Source organism: Staurois parvus, unplaced genomic scaffold, assembly GCF_062004578.1.
Source record: "Staurois parvus isolate SC_StPar_1 unplaced genomic scaffold, SC_StPar_1.0 ptg000352l, whole genome shotgun sequence".
In the NCBI taxonomy this organism is placed as follows: Eukaryota; Metazoa; Chordata; class Amphibia; order Anura; family Ranidae; genus Staurois; species Staurois parvus.
The window spans coordinates 3485637-3504391 of NW_028318148.1; the positions used below are offsets into that span (position 1 = coordinate 3485637).

The 18755-nt window shown below is 45.4% G+C and overlaps 1 protein-coding gene across 2 annotated transcripts in view; it reads right to left on the reverse strand.

The window, feature by feature from the left end:
* COL5A1 (collagen type V alpha 1 chain) overlaps positions 1-18755 on the reverse strand; it is a 298677-nt gene that overhangs the window by 35368 nt on the left and 244554 nt on the right. For both annotated transcript variants that reach the window (XM_089684686.1, XM_089684685.1), the window contains exons 40-43: positions 17691-17780; positions 17410-17463; positions 13750-13857; positions 3244-3351 (exon numbers count right to left, since the gene is read on the reverse strand). In XM_089684686.1, the coding sequence (XP_089540812.1) occupies positions 3244-3351; positions 13750-13857; positions 17410-17463; positions 17691-17780 (360 nt within the window). The remainder of the gene's footprint in view (positions 1-3243; positions 3352-13749; positions 13858-17409; positions 17464-17690; positions 17781-18755) is intronic.

Genomic DNA, 18755 nt, shown 5'->3' on the forward strand with positions numbered 1-18755 from the left:
GGCCTAAATTTATGACAAAATTAGATTTTTTAAATTTTTTTAATAGCAAAAAGTAAAAAATATATTTTTTTTCAAAATTGTTGGTCTTTTTTGTTTATAGCGCAAAAAATTTAAAATGTACAGGTGATCAAATACCACCGATCGAAAGCACTATTTGTGGGAAAAAAAGGATGTAAATTGAATTTGGGTACAGCGTTGCATGACCGCGCAATTGTCAGTTAAAGTAACGCAGCGCAGTATCGCAAAAAATGGCCTGGTCAGGAAGGGGGTATATCCTCTGGAGGGCAAGTGGTTAACTATGATGACAAAAGAATTGAATCATAGTAATCTTTTATGACCATTTGGTTCAATAAGAACACACTTGAGCTCCAGAAAGTTGTACCCCCTTCATGGCCAGGGCATTTTTTAGCTATTCAGCACTTTGCTACTTTAACTGGCAATTTTGCAGTCATGCAATATTGTATGCAAATGATATTTTTAGTTTTTCACATAAATAGAACTTTCTTTTGGAGGTATTTGATCACCATTGGGTTTTTTATTTTTTGCAATATAAACAAAAATTATTATTAAAATATTGGGAAAAAAGATTATTTTCTACTTGCTGTCATAAAACATATCCAATAAGATCAAATTACATCATAAATTTAGACCAAAATGTATTCTGCTACATGTCGTTGGTAAAAAAAATCCCAATACGGGTATAATACCTGGTTTGTGTGAAAGTTATAGCGTCTACAAACTTTAGGATATACAATGTATACCCACTGTAAATTTGATCCTGATGTACTAATGGCCTATCTCATTCCTTGAAGCCCTAAAACGCCAGGGCTGTACAAATTCCCCCAAATGACCTCTTTTTGAAAAGTAGAAAGTCTGAGGCATTTAGTAAGAGACATAGTGACTTTTTTGAAGTTGTAATTCTTGTCACAATTTTTTTGAAAATGAAAAGATTCAATAAACTTTCTTTTTTTTTCACACACCGTCACTAGTGCAATACATCGTCATCATATGACTGATGTGGCAGTGATCTGGAATACTGACTGGTGACAATATTTTAGAAAAAAGTAAATTTTTTTTTTTAATTGTTTCATATTTTATTTTCATTTTTTAACCTTTTTTTTTAAATGTTTTACTATATTATTTTACATACTTTTATCAGAGTAGTTCAGTGTCACCATAGTAACACTGTACTATTCTGAGGGGGTGATCAAGGATTTTATTTACACTTTGCTGTTGCAATGATCTTTATTGCAACAGCAAAGTTTTCAACTGTCATGAATGGGATTAACCATTCATGACAGCTGTGATCTGTGATTGGCTACAGGTAATTACGTGGTACAGGGTGTTGTGATGGTTCTGGTATCATGTGTTAGCTGTGGGCTAATCACAGCATAGTCAACAAAGCTGTTATGAATTAATTAATTCATAATAGTTTTGTTAACATTCTGTATATGTGATTGCATAGTGGTCACATGATCACCAGGTTTCCAAATACGGGGATCCACATTCCACTGTGTCTGGTGGACACATTGGTCATGGGAAAGGGTCGTACAGCGCCCCCCTTAGCCCAAGCAGGCAAAATTATATACATATACGTGATTTTGCCTGCAGGTGCCGACCTGCCGCAGTATATGTACTGTGGCTGGTTGGCAAGTGGTTAAAATATTTCATGCTGGGTCTGGAAGCTCTACAGAGCACTTATTTGCTTTAAAGTATATAGTATTTCAGGGAAAATAAAAAAACATGTGCAGTACTTCTTGGCAATACATGCACGTTTTCCCATGTTCTATCCCTTTGATGATCCTGCAAATACAGAAATATATCATCCAAAATTAACCACATTGTGTAAAAATATGTTACATGTTTCCCTTTTTTAGACAGCAGCTACTACAAAAGGTGCTTGTGCTTCCTTACCATACTATACAAAATTGTTCTCACAGTGCTATCTCTAAGCATTTCATCACAAAATACATTTATAAATACATTAAATTAAAAAGTCTCTACATCCATAAACAAAGTGGTCAGTGTTGGAATCAAATATATATATATATATATATATATATATATATATATCACAGTCTCGCCACGCAAAGTGCTCCATGCTTAAGTCTGTATAACTTGTGCGGATCCACCATTTCCTCTTTTCACCATCAAATGTGCCGTGCCCCTCTCAAGCATTCCCACTCTCTCTGTCTCTATACAGCTAGAAGAGTCAAACAAGCTTGCAAACAGATCCCGTGGACATGAAAGATGTTTTGTTTCTCAGGGTCTCCATTTCTCTCCTCCACTTCTTGCTCCTTTAAAACCACCACTTATAAATTGCTCCAGTCAGACTGTACTACTCTGCATGGTACTCGCATTTCAACGCATGCATGGACAAAGAAGGGGGGTTCCACCATAGTGCAGCATTGTTATATTAAAAAAACAAACACATCTTTCATGTCCACGTGATCTGTTTGCAAGCTTGTTTGACTTTTCTAGCTATATAGTAGAGTCATATTCCTCTGGTGAGCTCGGGAACAGTTGAGGAGGGGCACAGCACATTTGATGGTGAAAAGCGGAAGTGATGGATCTGCACAAGTTATATAGACTTAAACACGGAGCACTTGATGTTTGACACAAAGAGACTGAGCATGTTATGTTATGGATGTAGAGACTTATTAATTAGTTGATTGATTCATTTTGTGATGAATTGCTTAGAGATAGAGCACAGTTTTGTATAAATACAGAAATATACCTTTTGATATGCCAGAAATGCACTCAGCTGCGAAGGCCTGTTCTGGTCTGACAACACACTTTTGTGGACTGAATAGTGCAAGCCCTGTCCAGTTGTCTTTTGCTAAACCACGCAAGCCCTTCCACTCTCCTCATCTCTACCACATAGACACTAATTATTCTGTAGTCTGGGACAAGAAATGGAAGGGCTAATTAGACTCCTTGAGATAACACGAAGTGTGCACCAAACAACTCTGAATTTCTGACATGATCAACTGGTATTTTTTTGCAATTTGAAAAGATGTAATAAATGCTTTCAATGTTATATTTAACAATACAAATGGGAGCAAAAAGAGAAGCTAATTGTTAGGGTACACTTAACAAACTTTACATACACTTCTTATAAGCTTGTGGTTGTTTTACACCAAAAGCTCCTGGTGTTTATTACATCCATTCCCAACCAGCTGGCAGTGATTACATTACTTCTAAACACTTCTGGAGCAGGCTTTCACATATCACTCTTTTTACCTTATCTCCATCTTCTCCTGGAGGACCAACTGGTCCAGCTGGGCCTGGGAGACCAACAGGACCTTGGATACCATCACGTCCAGCCGGCCCCTGGGGACCTTTTTCTCCCTGTAGTTACAAGATACAAATGTGAGGAATTCAAGCGCTAACCACAGGGAAAAGAAACATTTACACCAATAAAACAAACACACTTATAACAGTTACAGGAGGTCCTGTGAGACATTCATCCAAATCAGACAGCTAGGGCCATCACGTGACTTATTGTGCATGTTATCTACAGTTCCCTTTCATAGCTGGAATTATCTCCTATATATTTTATTATAGCAAATATATTGTAACATTTATCTCTACAGCATGAATGATACAGGTCTTAGCAGACATTTCTGCTGTGTTTAGATCCATCCTGAAAAAGTGTATGAATGTGCTAATCGAGGAGGTTGTAATGCTGAAACAGACATTTTGTTTTCTCTATAAATAACAATTACAATAGACAGGCAAAACAAATAAAAAAGAAATCCTGACTTGAAATCTGAACCACTCATTATCACTAATGAAGTAAAGAGCCTGTTAGTGGCCGTTGCATGCTGGACTGTTTAAGCTATGAGCCATGCGCCTCTGAATAGCTCTGCCATATTATGAATTCTGTGAGCTGACCATAAAGAACTATAAATAAAACAAATGGCTTTTTTCATCTGACATGAAGTGCAGTCTCTGAACTTCCCACAGACATAGCCCTTATAAAGGTGTTCTTCTGGCCCCGGGTCTGCCATCTTTTAGTATGCCAATGCAAGCGAAAAAAAATCCAGCCATTAAAAGGGCCCCTTTAACAATAATAATCAATCAACATTAATGTCTCTATTGGCTTGGAGCGAGCCACTATCTTGCCTGAATATGGCACAGATCGTGCAGCTGAAAATGTATCATGCCACACAGCTTCATCAAGTCTTAATGCCAAAACAGGCCAGTAATCACAAATCACAATACAAATCACAACAAGTTTGCTTGTGATAGGATTCAAAGTTCAGGTCACACAAGTGTCAGCACTGAGGTGTGGACTAGAGATGAGCGAAGTATTCAAAAATTCGATTCGGCTGATTTGGCGAATTCGAGAAATAAATTTGATTCGATGCGAATATATTCGCTGCGAATTTAACTTATAAAAGGGTGTTTCTAGGCTTCAGAGAGCCTTCATATTAGTGCAGAACACTGTACTTTTAATTAAAATGCCCTTGGAGTCTGCTGGGGAAGACAAATAATACTGTCAGTCAGTATGACATGCAGATGAGTGCCGTCGATCTTAGAATCACCGCACCGCACACTTCACTCATTTGGGCAGTCACGGGGCCAAAACCAGAGTGTGGAGCCACAGTGTGGCGGTGGAGGCAGCAGCAATGGGAGGCCATACAGCACCCTATGACAAAAATGGAACCCACCAGCAGTGTGAGGAGACCTGAAAGTGGCACATGGCAGAGTGTGGCGATGGAGACAGCAGCAATGGGAGGCCGCACAGGGACCCATGAGACACTGTGGACCTGGCAGCAGCATGAGGAGGCGGTACGGGGGCCCATGGCAGATTACGGGCCTGGCAGCAGCAATGGGAGGCCCGTAATCTGCCAGCACCCTATGACAAAATGGAACACACCAGCAGTGTGAGGAGACCTGAAAGTGGCACATGGCAGAGTGTGGCGATGGAGACAGCAGCAATGGGAGGCCGTACAGGGACCCATGAGACACTCTGGACCTGGCAGCAGCATGAGGAGGCGGTACGGGGGCCCATGGCAGATTACGGGCCTAGCAGCAGCAATGGGAGGCCCATAATCTAAAGTTACACAGGGGAGTACCTTTATCCGCTTGTAACATCAGGAATCTGTGATGGCCTTTCGCTGTTCGTAAAGGCGGTCTAACATATGTAGGGTTGAATTCCACCTTGTTGCAACGTCACAGCATGAGGAGTCGGTACGGGGGCCCATGGCAGATTACGGGCCTGGCAGCAGCAATGGGAGGCCCGTAATCTGCCAGCATCCTATGAAAAAATGGAACACACCAGCAGTGTGAGGAGACCTGAAAGTGGCACATGGCAGAGTGTGGCGATGGAGACAGCAGCAATGGGAGGCCGTACAGGGACCCATGAGACACTGTGGACCTGGCAGCAGCATGAGGAGGCGGTACAGGGGCCCATGGCAGATTACGGGCCTGGCAGCAGCAATGGGAGGCCCGTAATCTGCCAGCACCCTATGACAAAATGGAACACACCAGCAGTGCGAGGAAACCTGAAAGTGGCACATGGCAGAGTGTGGCGATGGAGACAGCAGCAATGGGAGGCCGTACAGGGACCCATGAGACACTGTGGACCTGGCAGCAGCATGAGGAGGCGGTACGGGGGCCCATGGCAGATTACGGGCCTAGCAGCATCGATGGGAGGCCCGTAATCTGCCAGCACCCTATGACAAAATGGAACACACCAGCAGTGTGAGGAGACCTGAAAGTGGCACATGGCAGAGTGTGGCGATGGAGACAGCAGCAATGGGAGGCCGTACAGGGACCCATGAGAGACTGTGGACCTGGCAGCAGCATGAGGAGGCGGTACAGGGGCCCATGGCAGATTACGGGCCTGGCAGCAGCAATGGGAGGCCCGTAATCTGCCAGCACCCTATGACAAAATGGAACACACCAGCAGTGTGAGGAGACCTGAAAGTGGCACATGGCAGAGTGTGGCGATGGAGACAGCAGCAATGGGAGGCCGTACAGGGACCCATGAGACACTGTGGACCTGGCAGCAGCATGAAGAGGCGGTACAGGGGCCCATGGCAGATTACGGGCCTGGCAGCAGCAATGGGAGGCCCGTAATCTGCCTGCACCCTATGACAAAAATGGAACACACCAGCAGTGTGAGGAGACCTGAAAGTGGCACATGGCAGAGTGTGGCGATGGAGACAGCAGCAATGGGAGGCCGTACAGGGACCCATGAGACACTGTGGACCTGGCAGCAGCATGAGGAGGCGGTACGGGGGCCCATGGCAGATTACGGGCCTAGCAGCAGCAATGGGAGGCCCGTAATCTGCCAGCACCCTATGACAAAATGGAACACACCAGCAGTGTGAGGAGACCTGAAAGTGGCACATGGCAGAGTGTGGCGATGGAGACAGCAGCAATGGGAGGCCGTACAGGGACCCATGAGACACTGTGGACCTGGCAGCAGCATGAGGAGGCGGTACGGGGGCCCATGGCAGATTACGGGCCTAGCAGCATCAATGGGAGGCCCGTAATCTGCCAGCACCCTATGACAAAATGGAACACACCAGCAGTGTGAGGAGACCTGAAAGTGGCACATGGCAGAGTGTGGCGATGGAGACAGCAGCAATGGGAGGCCGTATAGGGACCCATGAGAGACTCTGGACCTGGCAGCAGCATGAGGAGGCGGTACTGGGGCCCATGGCAGATTACGGGCCTGGCAGCAGCAATGGGAGGCCCGTAATCTGCCAGCACCCTATGACAAAAAATGGAACACACCAGCAGTGTGAGGAGACCTGAAAGTGGCACATGGCAGAGTGTGGCGATGGAGACAGCAGCAATGGGAGGCCGTACAGGGACCCATGAGACACTGTGGACCTGGCAGCAGCATGAGGAGGCGGTACGGGGGCCCATGGCAGATTACGGGCCTGGCAGCAGCAATGGGAGGCCCGTAATCTGCCAGCACCCTATGACAAAATGGAACACACCAGCAGTGTGAGGAGACCTGAAAGTGGCACATGGCAGAGTGTGGCGATGGAGACAGCAGCAATGGGAGGCCGTACAGGGACCCATGACACACTCTGGACCTGGCAGCAGCATGAGGAGGCGGTACGGGGGCCCATGGCAGATTACGGGCCTGGCAGCAGCAATGGGAGGCCCGTAATCTGCCAGCACCCTATGACAAAAAATGGAACACACCAGCAGTGTGAGGAGACCTGAAAGTGGCACATGGCAGGGGCATGATTCATGGCGGATTTAGTCAGTTGTGTCAGGAACTGGTGGTTTGAAATCCAGACTAATCCACGCCTGATTCATTTTCACAAACGTGAGTCTCTCCACACTTTGGGTGGACAGTCGTGTCCTCCGCGGAGTTACAATACCTCCTGCCACACTAAACACGCGCTCCGATGCCACGCTACTGGCCGGGCATGACAGCCTTTCAAGGGCAAATTCAGCTAGTTGGGGCCAAAGGTCAAGTTTCGTTGCCCAGTAGTCAAGGGGATTGTCTACCTTGGTTGGCAGGGTGCTGTCAAAGTAGGCCCAAGCCTGTTGTTTGAGGTCCTGCTCCAGGTCCACCTGATGCTGCTGCTGCGGCTGGTTAGTAGTTTCCTCACTGCGCTGGTGAAGAAAGCTACTCATCATCGACTGCAGACTGAGGCAGCCGCTGCTGGTGGAGCTGCCACTGCTCCTACCACCCCACCCCTCCCCTGCTGCCATGGCAGCGGAACGCGAGTGCACAGGGCCCACAGTGTCTGAGGATGGACATTGGCGCAGAAAGGCAGAGACCAACTGACTACATAGGTGGTTTTTATAGTACGTTATTTTGGCCTCCCTCTCAGCAGGTGTGAAAAAGGCCACCATTTTTGAACGGTAGCGAGGGTCCAACAAGGTGGACAGCCAAAAGTCATCCCTCTGTCTGATGGTTAGTATTCGGCTGTCGCTACGCAAGCAACCGAGCATGCTATGGGCCATTTGTGCCAAGGAATGCGAGGGACTCCCTGCCTCCATCTCCACAGCATACTGCCACGGTGCGTCTGGGTCCTCTGTCTCCTCCTCCTCCTCCTCTACCAGATGCTCCTGCTCCTCCACTCCTGTCCGCTGAGTGGAAAAACCACCCATTTCACTCAATAATTCCTGAGCACCAATGTCCTCCTCTACCTCCTCCTCTTCTTCCTGTCCTGCCCCCACAGGGGTCATGTGGCGTTGAGATCTGTGCGCCACGTCTACCGCACCCTGACCAGCCATTGTTAACAGCATTTGTTCCAGGACGTGCAACAGAGGAATGACGTCGTTCATCCCATAGTCCTGACGACTCACGAATAGCGTGGCCTCCTCAAAGGGCCTGAGCAAGCGGCAGGTGTCACGCATGAGCTGCCAATGGCTGACATCTAAGTTACACAGGGGAGTACCTTTATCCGCTTGTAACATCAGGAAATCAGTGATGGCCTTTCGCTGTTCGTAAAGGCGGTCTAACATGTGTAGGGTTGAATTCCACCTTGTTGCAACGTCGCAGATCAGGCGATGCTGTGGAATTCCGTTCTGCCGCTGCAGCTCAAGGAGGGTGTGCTTTGCGGTGTAGGAATGGCTGAAATGCATGCAAAGTTTACGTGACATTTTAAGGATGTCTTGCAGTGGGATGGTGGATTTTAGGAACCGCTTGACAACCAGATTGAACACGTGAGCCATGCATGGCGCATGGCACAACCTTCCTTGACGCAGAGCAGACACCATGTTCTTTCCGTTGTCGGTCAACATGGTTCCGATTTTCAGTTTGCGCGGAGACAGCCATCTGTCGATTTCTCTGTTCATTACACTCAGAAGTTCCTCCCCTGTGTGACTACGTTCGCCAAGGCATACCAGGTGCAGCACAGCGTGACACCGTTGCGCCCTGCACATGTGATATGCCGGTCGGGTAATGGGACTTGGCACGGGGGTGGCGGCTGAGCACACGGCAGAAGAAGAGGTGGTAGAGGCGGACATCTTTTGTGGACCAAGGACGTGCAAACGTGGAGGCAAAAGCGGCGTGACCTGTCCAAGTTGCTGGTGCGGCTGTGCCGGCACCACGTTCACCCAGTGGGCCGTAAATGACATGTACTGTCCCTGACCGTAGTTACAGCTCCACACGTCGGCGCTGCCGTGCACTTTGGCAGAGACCGACATGCTCAAAGACTGGCCCACCATCTCTTCTACATGTGAATGCAGAGCTGGCACTGCCTTTTTGGCGAAGAAATGCCGGCTTGGCACTCTCCACCGCGGCGCGGCACAAGCCATCATTTCTCGGAAAGGTGCTGAGTCCACCACTTGGAAAGGGAGGGACTGCAGCACCAGCAACTTGGACAGGAGGACGTTCAGCTTTTGCACCGTCGGGTGCGTGCTCGCAAACTGTTGTCTCTTGGAAACGGATTCCAAGAAAGACTGCTGACGGAATCCGTGAAGAGGAGTAGCAGGAGAAGGAGCATCTGAACGAGCGGAAGATGCCAACGAGCGACAACTCCCCTCAGCAGAGGTGTTGGAGCCTTGACTGGCTGATAGAGGGCGATTGACGTCGGGTGACGGAGCAAGTAACGGAGCGGGTGATGGAGCGGGGGCTGGGGCGGGCAGAACCGCCGTATCTTTATCACGGTTTTCCCAGGCCACCAAATGGCGACGCTGCATATGCTGACGCAACGCTGTAGTCCCAACATGGGCCCCCTGGCCACGCTTGACTTTCTGGCCACATAGTCGACATACGGCTACGTTTACTTCCTCGGGCGGCTTGACGAAAAATTGCCACACCGCCGAGTAGGAAACTTTGCCCCCGATACTCCTCACTGGCTGACTGCTACTTCCTCCGTGCACACCGGCACCACTACTGGCCGTGGTGGTAGGCTGCAGTGGAGCTGGTGCTCTACTCCGTGGCCGTTTGCCTCCACTGACACTGCTGCGACCCTGCTGCCTCCTGGGCAACCCACCGACTGTTTTGCTCGCTGCCAAGCTGCCACCCTCTTCTCCTGATGATGCGGAAGCAATAGCCTGATGACGACGAGGCTGCCAAGTGCGATCAGCCTCATCATCATCAATTAGGGTCTCCGCCTCACTACTAGCCCCCTCGGCTGCGTGTGGGTCAGGAGACAGACCTGTCTCTAGACCGGCTACCGAGCCACTCTCCTCGCCAGTACTTCTTCGCCTGGCTGCTGAAGAGGCGGATGTCTCCCCCTGTTCCTGACTGCCCTCTGTTAGCTCTTCCTCACTGTACAGTGGGGCTGAGCCCACAGCATGCGATACTTCGCTTGGTGAGGGAACACCAAAGGACAGGGGCAGGTAGAGGACACGTGATTTCAGTGGGCTTGCTCCCGGGCCATGCCAACTAACGGTTGTGTCTGACGTACCCACCGACCGTTGGCTGTAGGTGTCAGAGGTGACCTGGGAAGAGGAAGACGACCGAGCCAACCAATCGATGATGGCAGGGTTGTCGGTGGAGACACGACCGCTGGATGACACTGGGAGCACTGGCCTCTGGCTGCGACTAGTGCTGCCTCGACCCCTTCCTCTGCTGCCACGTCTGCTCGCTCCTAAAACATTGCCTCCTCTGCCACTCCTCTGCATGTTGTCTGACATACTCTTTAATTCAACGATTCTGTGTCCCTGAGTAACAATTCTGTGTCTGTCCCTGAGTAACAATTCTGTGTCTGTCCCTGAGTAACAATTCTGTGTCCCTCAGTAACAATTCTGTGTCCCTCAGTAACAATTCTGTGTCCCTCAGTAACAATTCTGTGTCCCTGAGTAACAATTCTGTGTCCCTCAGTAACAATTCTGTGTCCCTGAGTAACAATTCTGTGTCTGTCCCTGAGTAACAATTCTGTGTCCCTGAGTAACAATTCTGTGTCCCTCAGTAACAATTCTGTGTACCTCAGTAACAATTCTGTGTCTGTCCCTGAGTAACAATTCTGTGTCTGTCCCTGAGTAACAATTCTGTGTCCCTGAGTAACAATTCTGTGTCCCTGAGTAACAATTCTGTGTCCCTCAGTAACAATTCTGTGTCCCTCAGTAACAATTCTGTGTCTGTCCCTGAGTAACAATTCTGTGTCCCTCAGTAACAATTCTGTGTCTGTCCCTGAGTAACAATTCTGTGTCCCTCAGTAACAATTCTGTGTCCCTCAGTAACAATTCTGTGTCCCTCAGTAACAATTCTGTGTCCCTCAGTAACAATTCTGTGTCTGTCCCTGAGTAACAATTCTGTGTCTGTCCCTGAGTAACAATTCTGTGTCTGTCCCTGAGTAACAATTCTGTGTCTGTCCCTGAGTAACAATTCTGTGTCTGTCCCTGAGTAACAATTATGTGTCTGTCCCTGAGTAACAATTCTGTGTCTGTCCCTGAGTAACAATTCTGTGTCTGTCCCTGAGTAACAATTCTGTGTCCCTCAGTAACAATTCTGTGTCTGTCCCTGAGTAACAATTCTGTGTCTGTCCCTGAGTAATAATTATGTGTCTGTCCCTGAGTAACAATTCTGTGTCTGTCCCTGAGTAACAATTCTGTGTCTGTCCCTGAGTAACAATTCTGTGTCCCTCAGTAACAATTCTGTGTCCCTCAGTAACAATTCTGTGTCCCTCAGTAACAATTCTGTGTCTGTCCCTGTGTAACAATTCTGTGTCCCTAAGTAACGTTTCTGTGGCCCTAAGTAACGGTTCTGTGTCCCTAAGTAACGATTCTGTGTCCCTAAGTAACGTTTCTGTGGCCCTAAGTAACGTTTCTGTGGCCCTAAGTAACGATTCTGTGGCCCTAAGTAACGTTTCTGTGGCCCTAAGTAACGTTTCTGTGGCCCTAAGTAACGATTCTGTGGCCCTAAGTAACGTTTCTGTGGCCCTAAGTAACGTTTCTGTGGCCCTAAGTAACGATTCTGTGGCCCTAAGTAACGTTTCTGTGGCCCTAAGTAACGTTTCTGTGGCCCTAAGTAACGATTCTGTGGCCCTAAGTAACGTTTCTGTGGCCCTAAGTAACGTTTCTGTGGCCCTAAGTAACGTTTCTGTGGCCCTAAGTAACGGTTCTGTGGCCCTAAGTAACGTTTCTGTGGCCCTAAGTAACGTTTCTGTGTCCCTAACTCTCTCCCTCAATACAGCCAGGTCTGCCTCTCTTGAATGACTGGAGGCAAATGGAGAATTCTAAAATGGCCGCAATTTATAGCTCGACCATTACACAGTGCTGGCTGGCTGGCTGCTGATTGGCTAATGCGATCACATGTCATGAATGAATGCATTATGGGTCAGCGCGCCTTGTCTGCGCGCCTTCCCAGAGATCCCCGCTCCGTCGCCGCACATGTCGCCGCCATTTTTGGAAAAATTTCGATTCGCGCATCCGAAGTCTGCTAATTTTCGGATTCGTCGCGAATCGAAATTTTCCTAATATTCGAAACGAATTCCACTTCGCCAAGTTCGATTCGCTCATCTCTAGTGTGGACCCATAAATGAGGCTTGTTTTATCTTCACACTGCCATCCCCTCCACCAACCTGACCAATGTCAGATAACACCATGGAGACTGATGAAAAGAAGATCTGTATTGTTAATCTGTTAGCAGAAAAGATGTGAGCATAGCCAGCTGGCAGTGACACTTTAGAAACAGATCAAACAGAATTGTTATGATTATCCACATTATATTTTATTTCTCATTGTCAGCTCTTTAGAGCAATACTCCACACAAACCCCAGCATTCAGCCATGTTATCTATTAACTGGAAAATTATTACATTCACTTATACATTCTTTTAGCAGAGATACCTGGAATATTTTCTTTATAAAAACCTCCCGCCATCAACTGTGCTCCTTATGTGTAGTAGCGCCAGCACTGTACCCAGACTGGCACTGTTGCACAGTATATTGTTACCATCCTAATATGTTTCAGACACCTGGAGCTGAAATGGGAATTTTATGGAGGCTTACAGGAGTTGAAGGGCAAAGGGAGGACCTCACCAGTAGGGGTAATACTCATTCTTTGTTCAGTGAACCGGCTGCTGACATGGAAGTGACATGCAATGTTAGGTGCTGCAGTTTTTGAACAGTTATATCAACTTCTAGCTATACAGTATGATAGTAAAGGTTAAAAAAGAACAAATTTAAATGTTAACTTTTTTTCCATTCACATTGAAGTAATATCTCCAGAGCTCGAGCTCTTTAAACAGATTACAGGGATTTACCAATAAACCCAGCTTTGTTACTCTGATCTCACTAAATGACTTAGAAACTTGCAATCTGATAAGATTACTCCAAGGTGAATATTGCATGATGGACTTAAATGTGGGTTTCAAAGATGGTGGTCAAAGCCCCTTCATTCTAAGCCATGTGAAATCCTACCTTTCCTTGATATGAGCTCCAGTTTGCACTGAAGATTGCAGGGAAGGTCACCCTTCCAAAATGCATCACTAAGTGAACCAACTTCACTGCTACATTCCACACCTATACATCTCACAATAGATGTCCTTACAAACGAAACAATTGTTTATTGTCATCTGTAACGTTGAAGCTGACCAACACCAAGGAGAAAAAAATTACACTATACTACAGATATGACTAGAGAGGCAGAAGGGAAACCATTGTATTTGAGCTGTCTGCCTACAAATGCAGCATAAAGAGGAAATGTAAATCATATGAGGGGACTCAGTTACAGCTAGTGGCAGTACTTCAAAAATGTATATATATATCAGTCATTCCATAGCATGTTTGGTGATACCACCAGGTTGCCTGCATGGAGATTTCCTCTTGAGGTCTATAGTGATATAAATAAACAAACAATAGATTTACTTACTGGAGCCCCCTTTTCACCAGCTGGTCCAGGTGGTCCTTGTGGGCCGGGTCTTCCTGGCAAACCAATTGGACCGGCAGGTCCTGCAGCTCCTCTTTCCCCTGGAGATCCCTAGAACACAAACACAGTTCATATCAGCGATAGCATGTGTCTGATCACTGGTGGAGTGCTCAACATCTGAACGCATGGCAGATAGATTCATCTCAGTGTATATGAGAAATGTTTACCAAAAAATAAATTATATATATATATATATATATATATATATATATATATATATATGATATTCCAGGACTGATATGAGGAATGTGCAGTGTTTAATGGGGTAATCTAAGGGTAATTAATCACTCTACATCAGATGCATACAAAAATCTAGTGTACCAAGCTCTGCTTTGTCTTTTGTAATCTACATACTGTTTACTGTGTGTTACATTCTATCTCCTTCCCTCCTATGTGTCTCTCTCTAAGGTTTTGGTCTTTTTTAATATAAGACAGTACCTTGAACATTGTAGAAACTGCAGATTGGTATCGAGTGCTGGTATTAGGTCTGTGGTCTACCAGGATATCCAGATCCTTCTCCACCATTGAATGACCTAGTTTTACTCTCCCTAATGTGCACCATATTGTGGCAGGTAGTTTTTTGTTTGTTTTTTTTTTTATTTTGTGATCTGAATGTGTATTTGAACAAAAAAAAAGCTGTGAGTTCTCAATGCATTATTTACCACAATATGGTGCTGGGATCTATTGTTGCCTGCTTATGTGATTTGCCTAAATTGACTGAGTCAGTGATTGCCCACCCACTGACTGACTTACTTACTTACTGGTATACCAGCAGATGGGTAGTGAGCAGTCTGTGGAGAGGCTGAGGAAGCTGCGGGTACCAGACCAATGCTGATTTGATCCAGACTTCAGTGATTTCACAGCTGAGCGTCCAGGCAGGCCAGACTTCTCCCACTACAGCCAACCGGGTGCCAAAAGTAGAGCACAGTGTGCAGGGTTTAAGCGGCATTGCAGGCACAGATTACGCTGTCTGTTGCCCAGCCCAACAAATTGCTGCACACAGTGCATGGCTGCAACCCCCTAATAGAGCGGAGGGGAAAGAAGTTTGTCCTGCGGTTAGACGAGTCTGCTCAGGTCCATGTCTAGCATCAGGCCCAGGTACTCCAATCTGTGAGATGGGTCCAGCAATGACTTCCTCATATTGATGATCCATTCAAAGGGCTGCACAGTCAGCACTGTCAGCTGTATTTTGGCTGACAGGGATAGGGTGATCCTTTAAAAGGAGATTGTCCAAGTAACCCGTAACATAGCGTTGATGAGAAGGAAATATGAGAATATGCAAGTAAGTATCCTGAACTGAAGCCAGAAAATCTGCTGGAGAGAGAGAGGCAATGACCAACTTGGTAGATTCCATGTAGGAAGTAGTTGAGACACTTCAGATCCAATACGGACCCCCATTTGATTTGGGAACCAGAAAAAAGGTTTTATTAGAAGTCTTGAAGGCATTTTTCTGTTGGTACAGGGGTATGAATGTTTAAAGGTCTTCCATCTTGTACTCACCACTGAAGCTCAGTAGGTAGGATTATAGGGGCATAGGTTCCATCCTAGCTTCCCCCTCCACGAAAGGCATACCCCCACATAGGTCTTCATGGACAAGGCTCTGCCGCTAGCAGACCACATCCTTGCACCTGTAGAGAACCCTGCAGCTTACTCCACACATTGCACTATGAGCCCAGGGAGCACCTAAAGCAGGATCTAGTGTAATCCAGCAATATTACAGGATGGCCCCAGAGAAAGAAAAACCCCAAAAGAAAGAGGTAAGCTTCTTTCAGTAGAGAGAAGAAGTCCATCGCCTAAGAACATTAGGAAAAAGTGTCCTACTAACAGGAAAAGCAAACTGTGACAGAGAGATGAGCTGATCAGTGTGCTGCTTCTCCTTTCACTGTCCAGTCACAGGCTGGGATGGGTCCAGGACATCCTGGACTCAGAGGAAGTGGGTTGAATGATGCTGGCCATGAAACTGAGTGCATCCAATAGCAGATAAAAAAGTACTGTAGTTGAAATCTCTAGAATCAAGGTTAAACATTGCATTTTTATTTTCTGTGGAATAATCATTTTTATCTTGTTACTTTTGGCTGTTCTGCCTTAACCCCTTCCTGCCAGCAATACTCCTATATGCCGCCTCATGGAAGTGCATGAGGCTGCATACATGTGTACCTGTCTTTGTGCTGGAAGCATGCCACATAGCTCAGTCCCAGCACAGAGACGAGACTGTGAGAGTCCAAGGTCTCCTACAAATGATCAAGACCCGAGACTCCTGGTTCCCGGCCACCTGATCGCTGTGATGGCCTCTGATTGGCTATCACAGTGATCAGTCACTGTGCAGCCAGCTCATGTGTTTTTCTTTACCTTGAGCAGCAAAAGCAGATACATTGTATCTTCCTCTCCTTACAGGGGTTAAATATGCAGAGTGTGCAAAAAATAAATAAATAAAAAGGGAAATAAATTGCTAGATAAAGATTTGATCTAGGTCCTTGTCAGGGTTAGTGTTAGGGTCAAGGTAAGGGTCAATGGTCAGGGTCCGTATATTTTGAGTAGGATTTTTTTTAAAAAGCACTTTTAAATTAGCATCAGTGTACTTAGTGTCAGTGTGTTTTAGATAAAAAAAAAACACTATTGTTTCTGGAACCTACTATGGATACAAACAAGAACTAGCATATACATACATGGCACTGCTGCGATTATCAGGAGAAACATTATTTATTTTGGGTTGTTTTTTGGTGGCAAGTTATGATAATAGCAATAAATATACAGTTAAACTTAAAGAAAAAAGATTTTTGTTTACTATTTTGGGCCAGTTTTCCTTTGATAATAAAAAATATCAGGAGATATCCGTTACCTTTTACCACCAAAAGAAAGCACAACTTGTCCTGAAAAAAACAAGGTATAATCCACCTGGACACACAAAGTAGTTGTGATGATAAGTACAGTTTCACTAACACATGTCAGAGTTGCAAAATTGTGTTCAGGCATTAACAGCTGTTGTACCCTCTGTCACTAAGGGGTTAGTATATACATAAAAATGGACCTTCATTGGGCCTTTACATTTTTCAGGTATAGAACATAATGGAAGAATAAGAAATTTGGCTGCAAATAAATTAACAGTTTTGGTGTAAGTCCTGACAATTTTCAATTTGACTGTCAAAGAGAGTGTAAAATACAAACTAGCCACTGGATTTCCCCAAGCTTGCAAAAAAAAAAAAGAGCATGTTTCCCAGAATACATTTTTCAGTATATTATAAAGCTCCCACCCTACAGACCTCTCTTCAGAAATTCCCACTTTTTACCTGTGAATTCCTTTATCTTAAATGCAAACCAGTTAGAGTACGTATTTTGTTTTTACACATCGTTAAATTCTGAGATGCTGGAAAGATTACTGATAATGTTATAATGTGCTTTCCCCCGATTGCATCAAATTATACGGCATACAGGCCAATAATTGTCTATGCAACACATTTCACACGCCTTACTGCTTTATGTGGCAAATGTTAGGAATAACAATTATTCCTACTTATGAAGAACTGTGTATTTTGTCCAAGAGGAAAACAAGTAAGAGAATCATTGCCAATAAAGTGTCTATATATGTGAATAATCAATACTTACAGCAGGGCCAGGAGGTCCCGGGGGGCCTTCATTGCCTTTTAGTCCAGGACTACCCTATAAAAAAGGAAACTATTAGCTTTACAGTTACAATGAAATTAACTTTTCAGGCATAACAGGCTTCTGCTTAGAGGCTCTTGAAAATGCGTTTCTACTCCTAGAATCTATAATTGGACCAGAAGATAGTCGGCTTTCCATTCTCTTGAAACACCTCCAATTTGTAACCTAAATTAGCTAAGGACAGCTATACAACTCTGTTTCTGTCAGCCTGCCAGTATACTCACAACTGGACCTGGGAGACCGCGTTCTCCAGTGAATCCTCTTAAACCTGGTGGTCCATCTTTACCAGGCACACCAGCAGGGCCAGGATCTCCCTAAAAATGAAAAAGCATCAGGTTAGCTAATGAGGTGGAAACAAATATAGCCTTAAAGGGGTGTCTTCTCTTTTTAAGGTTTATTTAAAATACATATTGGGGCAGAAGTCATATACATACCATAGTGAATATTTGCTGTGCTACACCAAAGTGACAAACATTTGTGGGATAGAACCTGAATATATGTATTTAATAATAGCATATATATACAGAATTATTGTCTCCTTGTCTCCCCACTTCAGTGAATGGTGATTGAAAATTAAAAATAACATTTACTTCATTAACCACTTGACATCTATAGGCCATGTATAAATAGCCTGGAATTCAAGTGGTCAAAACAAGTTCATGGCAAATGATCTGAGCAGCAACTGTGGTAAATTATATCAGAATGGCAAGTGGGAGGGGCTCAAGGAACATCCATTTGCATCTAATGAACCCAGAAGCGATGATCATTTAGTCATTTCCAGGTATAGAGCTGTCATTCCTTGGCTACTGGGTCTGGGGAAGCAGCTAATCAAGCAGGTTGTAGTTGATTAGCTGCAGTGAAGGGCAGAGATGAAATTAGGGGTCTAAAAGACCCCTGATGCCCCCTTAAAGAGAGACTGACACCTTCCTGTAATAATAAAGAAAAAGTGTTAAAAATGTAATTATAATAAAAATAATATAGAAAATTTTTTTAAAGCAACCCTGCCGCCCCACACAAAAATGAAAAATGCTCACTTAGGTTGCACACATGTATGTAGACAGCAATTGCAGCAGACATGTGAGGAATCACCGCAAAGGTCAGTGAGAGCAATAATTATAGGGTCATAATTAATGGTTAGTCTAAATTGATAACCTGTAAAGGCTTTTAAAGCATTGCCAATGGACACCATAGAGTACTGTAGTTAAGTGCACTCACGCAGGCGCACACAGGTTTAATGTATTCCGTGTTTAGTATCTATTTACTCAAGACAACACAAAAGTTGGGTTTTG